Source organism: Grammomys surdaster, unplaced genomic scaffold, assembly GCF_004785775.1.
Source record: "Grammomys surdaster isolate TR1022 unplaced genomic scaffold, NIH_TR_1.0 132, whole genome shotgun sequence".
NCBI classification, from domain to species: Eukaryota; Metazoa; Chordata; class Mammalia; order Rodentia; family Muridae; genus Grammomys; species Grammomys surdaster.
The window spans coordinates 4154096-4164401 of NW_021604590.1; the positions used below are offsets into that span (position 1 = coordinate 4154096).

At 42.8% G+C, this 10306-nt stretch overlaps 1 protein-coding gene across 1 annotated transcript; it reads left to right on the forward strand.

Moving 5' to 3' along the window:
- The first annotated feature begins 1155 nt into the window (after positions 1-1155).
- Positions 1156-1984, forward strand: LOC114616777 (vacuolar protein-sorting-associated protein 25). Its single transcript, XM_028762229.1, has one exon. It carries the CDS (start codon positions 1176-1178, stop codon positions 1704-1706), a length of 531 nt encoding a protein of 176 aa, XP_028618062.1. The 5' UTR covers positions 1156-1175; the 3' UTR covers positions 1707-1984.
- Positions 1985-10306: the final 8322 nt, after the last annotated feature.

Consider the following 10306-nt stretch of genomic DNA (forward strand, 5'->3'; position numbering starts at 1 on the left):
CCTGGTCTACAGAGTGAGTTCCAAGACAGCCAGGGCTATACAGAGAAACCCTGTCTCGAAAAACAAACAAACAAACAAACCCCTAAAAAACAAAAACAAATCAAGACAAAAAAAATAGAAAAGAAAGCCAAGAAAAACTAAGCTATCTTCATTCAGTAACCCTCTGGCCACAACTTGGATGTGACACCCACATGAACATAGAGCATCCATGGTGACCTGCATAGAACCGAACCAGTCAAATCTTCTAGCATGGAGGCAAGAGGGGATCTCAGGCCCTTCGGAAACACTATCAAAAGAGTGACCCATGGTGAACAATGCTTCAGGGAACTGTGAGAGAGGCTCCAGGAAAAAAAGGTGAAGGGCCTTATCTGAGGTGCATTCAGGTGCATTTTCTTCCCCTTGGACATGATTTTGTGTCCCCCTCCTCAACCCCCACCCCCCTGTGGCACAAAACATTTAGATTCAATTTATAAGATATGTTTATTCCGGTAGGATATCAGAACACAGCTGTAGAACTCAATCTGGTCATTGAATCCCAAATCTAGATTTGGCCTTCTACCTTGCTTTTGTGCTGTCCCAGAAATAATGTATAGCATGTGGCAGTCAATTGTGTTTAAAATTGGTCTGTCCTGAGAAAGGGCTGTTCTTGTTAATATTTAGTATGTACTTACTGGTATTTTTTTAAACATGTTTTCCTGAACTCTTCTTTGGGCCATTTCTTTCTTTGCTGCATTCATGTATAAAAGTACACTGAAATTAAAGTTGTCTACAACATTAGACTATGTCCACCCCATTCTCTAAGGTCCTCAGATCCGAGGTCTCGCAGTTGGATCTGCATTGGCCAGTAAGAATCAACGGGGCCTCACTCTTAACTAAAGAGGTATTGGCAGCTGATGACTGCTACGGGAGAGAAAGTCACTGTTCTTTGAAGGGTGGACACTGTCAGGTTGCTCACATTCCAGTGGGCACCACACACCCACAGCTGTACACTTATGAGCATAATGGACCCAGAGATTTGTAAGAAAACAAAACAAAATAGGAGGACTTGAAGTTGGAGGTGAAACACTGAGCCACGGAGAGCTGTGGGGAAAGAGCGGAAGGGCCTATGCAATTAAGATACACTGTATACATCTATGAAAATAAAACAAGGGTTCCGGGTTTTCTGGGCTACTACGATGGCGATGAGTTTCGAGTGGCCGTGGCAGTACCGCTTCCCGCCCTTCTTTACGTTACAGCCGAACGTGGACACCCGGCAGAAGCAGCTGGCCGCCTGGTGCTCTCTGGTTCTGTCCTTCTGCCGCCTGCACAAACAGTCCAGCATGACGGTGATGGAAGCCCAGGAGAGCCCGCTCTTCAACAACGTCAAGCTACAGCGGAAACTTCCTGTGGAGTCAATTCAGATTGTATTAGAAGAATTGAGAAAGAAAGGGAACCTCGAGTGGTTGGATAAGAATAAGTCTAGCTTCCTGATCATGTGGCGGAGGCCAGAAGAATGGGGGAAACTCATTTATCAATGGGTTTCCAGAAGTGGCCAGAATAACTCTGTGTTTACCCTGTATGAACTGACCAGTGGGGAAGACACAGAGGATGAAGAGTTCCATGGGCTGGATGAGGCGACCCTGCTGCGCGCTCTGCAGGCCCTGCAGCATGAGCACAAGGCTGAGATTATCACTGTCAGCGATGGCCGAGGAGTCAAGTTCTTCTAGCAGAGACCGTCTCCTTTACTTCTTACCTCCCACCCTTCCAGGGCTTTCAACAGGAGACAGACCTAGTGTCCCCACAGGCTGGATCTGTCACTCCACCAGACTCAAAGGGCTCAAGTCCTTAAAGCTCAGACTTAGGGATGTTTCCCACGGAACCCATTATTTCTGTCCCTGGGATAGGGTAAGCCCACAGTGCCACAGAGAAAAGATGTGTTTCTTGCCCTACCTCCTTTCCCTTCCTATACTGTCCCTAAGCCAGGGCCTATAAACCTGACACTTTACATATGTTCTCACACATAAGTACACACCCACCTACATGCGCCTGCACAAGCTTCTTTCTCCTCCTCCCACTCCTTTAGCTGCTGTTGCCTCCCTCTCAGGCTGGTGCTGGATCCTTCCTAGGGATGGGGGAGCCCTGGCTGCAGGCAGCCTTCCAGGCTATACGAAGATAGGAAGCCCCAAAAGGGGCCTGGCAGTGAGAGGCGGGCCCACTCTGATTTATGATATTAAAATCTCTCCTCCCAAAAAAAAAATAAATAAAAAATAAAACAAAAGGTAAATAAATAGAGACTGATCCCCTTGCATTGAAACATTCAAGTTAACAGTCTTTATAATAGTTTCAGAACATTCTTAACTATTGAGTTTCTGAAGTGTCTGTGTTTGTCTCCCTTTCATCTTAGTATGGGTCGCCTCTGTTCCCCTGTGATGAATCTCCTTTGAATTATGCTGTCCTGTTCATCCTTTTCAAAGACCCAGCTTCTGGCATTGATTCTATGACTCACGTCTGTTTTCTACTTCATTAATTACGTCTTTCATCTTTACAATTATCACCCTTCACTGTACTTCCGTTAGTAAGGGATGGATCTGAAAAGGACCTGTTCAATGGGTGAGAACAGTTTCTATGACTATGGAGAGTCTGTGGACCAAGAAATGGAGTACAAGAAGGGTGTCATGGAGGGACACCAGCATGGACATGTGTTCAGTCTTATTTTGGTCTCAGGACACTGTTATACCTTAAAAAACTTTATTTAGATAGGATATTACACATATACACACACATAAACACATATACAGAGAGAGAGAGAGAGACAGAGACAGACAGAGAGGTCTTGTTATTTGTAGAGTATTGATTCCAGAGACATTCTGATCTGTGTTTACCAGATCAGAAGATGCTCAAAACCATTATGCAAATTGTGTGTGTGTGTGTGTATCTGTATATCTATGTAAACTTTCCTATCTTAAAATCACCTCTGGATGACCCATACGCCTAACACAATGTAAATACCTTTCAAAGGGTTCCTGTATTGTTTGCGGCATGTTGGCAAGAGAGAAATTATACCTCAACTTCTTTCCAAATACTTTTGATTTGTAGTTTTTAAGATTTACAAATGTGAAACCTACATATATACTGAAGGTTGACTGTATAAACTCAACTCTGTATAGTGTGTACATGTGTGTGTGTTTGTGTGTATGACTGTCTTTCTGTCAGTCAGTCAGTCTAAGCAATGGCTGATGTTAACTGGAAAGAACCTAGAAATACCTGGTACATCGGCTATGGGATATTAGTTTGGTTGTGTTGATTGATTTGAGAAGACTTGTCTTGATCGTGGGCAGGAACATTCTCCAGGCAGATAGTCCTGGAGTATAAAATAACAAAAGTGAGCTGTTCACTGGCACCCATGCATCCTTCTCTGCTTTCTATTTATGAATGGAATGCGACCAGTTGCTTCAAGCTCCTGTGCCTCAACTGCTTCACCATGACGGACTGAACCTTGAACTGTGAACCAGAATAATGCTTCCATTTTTACAACCCTCTGTCGGGGCATTTTACCATACGCATACAAAAAAATCTAATGTGTATATACATATTTATACATTTATATCATACTAATTTCATTCTATCATGGTGCACTCATATATCTTCACTATATTAGAAATTAAAGAAAGACATATATATATATATATATATATATATATATATATATATATATATATATATATATTCATGCACATGAGAGTGCTTACAGAAACCAGAAGAGTGCATTGGATCCATTGGAACTGGAGTTTCAGGTGATTTTGAGCTACCTGACATGGGTGCTGGGAACAAAACTCTAGTCCTTTGGAAGAGCATGGAGTCATCTTACCCAAGCTGATACATCAAACAGGAGATTACATGAGCAAATGGCCCATTAGTCTTATACTAAGAGCGTAATAGAACATCTTTAGACAAAAGATTGATAATCCATGTAAAATTATTAAAATAAATATCTTTTCATTCATGAGTGCACTCGATGATCTTAGAATAAGGAAGAAACATTGTGGCCACAGTTGTGTTTGAGAGAGATGAGGGTTTACAGTCCTCAAAGGAAACAAACCTGGGAACAATAAATTTCATCTACCAGGTCATAGGAAAGTAAACCCCCCGTGTTTGACCATGCCTCCAGCTCTTAGGGAATTTTTACACCCCTAAAATATTAACATCAATGCCTTCTATAAGGTAGGAATCATACTGCTTTTCTGTGGTGAATATAAAATGAGATGCCCTATATTGAGTACTTAACATAATTCTTAAGAGTAAAGCAAGTGTTCGATAAATATTAGACATTTCTGGCATTGCTGCATAAGAAGTGCCACGGATTGTAGGAGCAGTTACAGCACTGACCGCTGAAGTAACAAAGCATCTAGGGTCTGCTACGGAAGAGATTAACAATAGCACATATACAGTCTCTTTCTATTTTTACAAAGTACAAAATTTACCACCATCTTCTGCAAGCATGTTCACAGGATGTCAACATTAAGAATTAAAAGATATTAATAATTAATAAATGTACCGTGTCATTACTAATAATTGTGTGTCTGCTGCTTCACTCTTCCCCTCGCAGGTTCCTTACGAACTGCAGTGTACCATATCCTGGTTGACACCAGAGGGCGCCATAGGACTCTTATGTGTTTCTTTTGTTGCTTAACGGCATGGATGAGCTGTCCAGGACCTAAAGTGGGCAAAAGGCCTCAGCCCAGAAACCAAAATGACCCAATAGTAAGTTTTCCGATGAAAACCAAATTAGCAAACAAATATCTGTATGTCAAGAACTATTGACTCCAGAACCCCAGATAAGAATATTTTTATCATAACAATAATAATCTCAGCTGACTGATCATGGTTGAGAAGTCCATGGTGTGCTAGAGAGCTAAAAATGACCTGCCTCTCGGGAGTGGGAGGGACTACATGTTAGCTGTCAATTACTCAAACAAGTGGTCCAACAGCTGGAGCCTCTGCCTTGTGCATCCTCTCATCAGTGAGCTCCAGATGTCCTTACCGTATCTGGAAACGGTCCAGATTCCAAGGCACAGCTGTGGACCCAGCAGGAGTGGAGGCTTGTGGGTCACAGCACTTCTCATGGAGACTTCTCATCAGAAGAGGCTGCCTTGCCCATGTGGCAGCCACAGGCCCAAGAAAATACCTGTTGGCACCGCAACCCCAGATGTCTGAGGGGCAACCTGTCAACAAGTCTCACTAGTGTGAAGTAGACAGTAGCATTTGAGGATAAGGGTGGGATATTCTGAGCCTGAGGTCCTAGGATGCACAATGGAACAAGTGCTGCCCTAAACAGGAAGGGGGCAGCCAAGGTGGAAAGGGAAGGGGTGCTACTTTTCTTATTGTGAAGAGAATACATAACAAAAGCAAGGAAGGAAGAAAGGAGGAAGGAAGAAAGAAGGAAGGAAAGACAAAGGAGGGAGGGAAGAAGGGAAGGAGAAAGGAAAGAAAAAAGGAAGGAAGGAAGGAAAGGAGCCGGTGGAGAGAGCAGCTGGGGATCTCACACATTGAAGGTATAGTTCCACTTCGCAAGGAGTTTGTGGTGGCAACAGTCTGCAGTAGCTGTTGACATTGCGCCTACAGTCAGAAATCAGAGAATAATTAATACTGGTGCACAGCTAACCTTCTCCCATTCACCTCATCCAACAGAGGAGAGCCGCTCACATTTAGGGTGTCTTCCAACTTCGGCTGAGTCAATCTAGAAACTCCATCACAGACATGCCCAGAGGTGTGTTTCCTAGGTTTGTTTGATTCTAGGTCCCGTCACACTGACAGGATGAACCACCATAGGAGGCTAGCTACAATCCTCCTCGGCAGGAATGTAGACAATATTTCTGCCCTCCTCCTTCTTAATGTCTCTCACATTGCATAGGCCATATCCTAAAGATGTCACTAAGGCACTGTCATGGTGGATGGCACAGATGTCCTGAGCTATGGAATACCTCTCGTTCTCCAAATGCATTTAAATCAAATCACAATATATACCCCTAGAGCCAAATGAAGGAAGAAGGAAGGCTACAACCACCAACTAATCTATGGAAGACTGTCACTCTGCACTCTGCTGTTCTGTTTAGTCACCTTCCTCTCCTCAGCACACTTGGTACCAGTTTAAGACAAAGAGCGAAACGGAACATCAAGCCTTGGTTTGGACCATAGTGTTTTCACCAGTGCAGAAGTTCCACAACTCCCTGCAGAATTTAGTTGGTCAATTTGGTCAGTAGAGGCAGAGGACACAAACAGCATCTTTGGATTCAGTGTTCTCCAGTCATTTGACATAATTTGCTGGATATGCCAATGGACCAGTACATGGAGAGCCTTGAGTAAGGTAATCACCACCCTGAACCAAACAACCCACTGCTGCCTGGAATAACAAATCCAAACCCTAGATATTTAAGGCTGCCACTTGTTATTTGAGCTGCTAATCCCACTACCAGTGTTGAGTTCATTTATTTATTTTTTAGTACTTTATAGTTTATTTATATTACATATTTATATACAATATAAAATTTACATATTTATAAATATATTTAATAACTTAGTATCTATTTTTTGAATAATTACCCACCTGTAATCTAGGTGTGGTGGCTCACACCTGTAATCCAGGTGTGGTAGCTCACACCTGCAATCGAAGCACTCAGAAGATTGAATCAGAAAGAGCATAAGTTTGGCAACTATGTTACAAAACAGAAATGAGTGAAGACTGGGAAGATAGCCCCTTTAGTAAAGTGGTTCCTGCTCACACACAGGAATCTGGGCTGAGATCTACAGCACCACATCAAAGCCAGGTGTGGCTACATAGCCGTAAGCCTGGGGGCAATGTAGAGAGTGCTCGATAGCCAGCAAGTCTAGCCAACAAAGAGCTCCAGGGAAACTGTCTCAGAAAAAATGAAATGAGACAGAGCATAATAGTGGAAGACACTCAGTGCTGGCCTCTGCCCTGTGCACATATGATCATATGCAAATGCACATACCCACAGCACTACAGACAAAAAAAACCAAACATGAATGAATGGACGTCTCCTTTTGGGGTCACTCATAAGGTCAGAGTAACACATTCTCATAACAGCTTGTGGATGGATTCATAAGTCTGCCCTAGAGCTACACACAAGCATGGCTACGTGCAGATGCTCATAAGCAGTAGGGAGTCCTCAGTCTCTTTGCTTCTTGCAGTAGTATTCACAGACCTGTATGTAGCTGGCTGCAACCACAGACTGGGTGGGAACAGAATCGCTGCTGTGCAAAGCATGTCTTTCTCCCCATTTATTTATTTGTTGGGAGCACGCTACAGTCCACATATGGAGATTTCTCTTCTTCCACCATGTAAGTCCCAAGGATCAAGCCCCACGTCATCAGAAATGGAAGCAGGCACTTTTGCCCAGAGCCACCTCGCTGACACATGCTGAGTTTTGATGTGTTCCTTTTGTTCACCTACACCAGTGATATTACAAAGTCACATGGTTTGTGGGCCTAATTTGTGCAGTCACATTTCATGTGACTTTATTCTGAGTACTCTTTATTCTTCAAACAGTCAACCCTTCCCAGCACAGATTACTTTTTATCATGTCCTTCATTGTGCCTTTCCACAAATTCCTGGGATGCAACAATCATTACAAAATAAAGGGAGATTTTAATGTTTTTAAACGCCGGGTATGTTCTGTGTTGACAGTTCTATCTCTGCTCATGCAGTAACAGCCAGTTCTTCTTCAGAAAGCTAGGGCTGTTTGTGATGATGGTAATCTGGACTGAGAGGTGTTGCTGACATCACTGTTTCCTGAGAGAGATGGAAGGACCCAGCATCTTTATGTTCAGAGAGCATCCCATTTGTTGTATGATTTCTTTGATGTTGCCAGAAATCACTGAGCTGTGAGAGGCAGAGAGAAAAATCCATATTCCACAGAAAAGACATTCTTTTTCTCAACAAAGCAGGAACATAACATCTGGGGTGGCACTTCCTGCTTAAGGAGCTGGACACACACAGAGGCCAATGGTAAGAGCTGTCACAAAGGCTGTCATGGTTCAGAGTCTTCTACTCAGGCCCTTTCACAGCTTTCTTTATAAATAAAAGGTTCCAAATATTTATTTTTCATTGAGCAAAAAGAAAAAAAAAAAACAAGCTTTGGGGGCTGTTTCCTGGTTTCACGAACTATGTGTAATGCTAACATAGCAATATCCACACTGCCTCTGTGGCTCTGATGAATCGCTGCCAGAATTTAATTGGAACCTACACATGAAAAAGACTTCTTCTATAAATAATCACAACTCAGCGGAAATGTAACAGCTATGGATAGTTATAGCAAATGAGAGCTTCTTTTTGAAACCTGCAAAATGGTTTTGCTTTGCTTTCTCTCTTTCTCTCTTCTTCACCCCCTCATCAGCTCTTCCTGTGGGCTCCTATCTCTGCATCCCTGAATTACCCAAAATTATATCTGTTACCTAGAGCTACTGCCCCTTGATCTAGGTTTGTCACTCTGAGCATATGAATCTTGGTAACTACTCTTCAATATTTGTTTATAATATCTTAGTTTTCAAAAAAATTATAAGTGATTGAAAGCTTTGCTTTTGGTATCATATTAATTAATAGTCTAGAGCATCCTGGGATACTCAGATTCTAAATAATATTCTTTGCCTTATCAGGAGTTATACACTATACCCACATGTCATTCACCTCCATGACACTTGATATCAGAGGCCACATTAGCTCACCCTATTTGATACTGAAAGGGTTAAGAGATACTTTTCAGAAGCCACATGACTCAAATGTTTGCATGACATGAGGATTTGAGCCTCCTGCATCACATTGTATGAGTTTCTCTTCTTTCCAGATGGGAATGTTTCACAGTATATCAGCTTTTAGCCAGGAAGACAGTTGTTCCACAGAGTAATGAAGTATATCTGCATGAAAATCCTTATCAGGGGCTCTGACAAGACCATGACTTTGCTGTGAATTGAGTATAAATGTCTGCCCTTTGGTGACTAGATGGTGGAGTTGTTGGGAGAGGTTGTGGACTCTTTAGGAAGTAGAACCTAGCTGAAGGAAATGGGTCACAAGGGAGTAGACATTGCAGGTTAGCTAATCTGCCCACAGCTTCTACTAGAGACCTCTACATCCCTTCTGCTGGCAAGATAAAGCAAGCCAGACCACAGATCTCCAGAACCATGCATTCCCACCATGCTGGAACAATGCTCCAGAAAACCATGAGCCAGATTAAACCCTTCCTCTTTAGAGTTGCACCTATCAGGCATTTTGTCAGAGTGATATGAAGATAACTAACACAGTAACTTCCAACCCTATAATATCCATGGTTAAAGTGATAAGATAGAGATCATGGAGAGAGGCAGAGCCCCATGCAAACATGGAGAGAAGTGGGCTTCTGAGTAAGATTGGCAACACTTACCTCACAGAATGTTTACTGCAGTAAGCAGGATCCCTGAGAAGTGCCCAGGAATGTGGGTTTGCGTTTTGTTCTTGGAGCTGAAGCAGGTGAGCTGAGTTTGGATGCTTCTTGCTGTTGATGGTAGAGACCCTTATGAAAGGCACAGGTGCCTGGGATGAGAGCTACGTGTTGTAAGGAAAACAAGAATTCAGAGAGAAGCAGCTTGCTTAGATACAGATGACTTAAAGTTTCATTCACTTTTTACCATGCATTTCCTGGAACTTTTCTGCATGATATCTTGTGAGTTCCTGTGTAAGTATTGCTAGACTTCTGTAGAGAGAAAGCCTTTTCAATCTCCATGTTTTAGGATATGACCCATGGTTCTCAACCTTGTCTTCCCATGGCCTCGTTTAATTCCTCCAGGTATTGTCAAGTTCATCAGGTGAACAGGGAGGATTCTGGTGACTGCAATGTGCAGGCAACTGAGCTAATGGAAAGCTTCTCTGAAGGAACTCACCCCTCTGTCAGTGCAAATGCACTGAATTTTGCTTATGGATGTTGAAGTCCTAACTCCCAGTCTCTCAGAATGCAGCAGTGTTATAAAGGTTATCAAGAGAAACCAAGGCCTTGGACATGGCTCCTGAGCCACTAGCACCTTTAAAGATGGAAGAGATCGGGGTGTGGTCATGAGGCATGGAGACCTTGTGATGACACACAAAACCACAGCCACTTGGGAGACACTGAGAGGCCCTGGGGAAATCACTTTGTTTAGATCTTTGCTCTTTTGTCTTCTGGCCCCTGGAACAGTGAGAAAAGACATTTCTGTTGCAACACAGATGGTAGTGGTTTGCAGTGTCAGGCTGAAAAGACTAGCACAATAGAAATGTATTACTTTGTGTCTGTGTGCTTAGGGG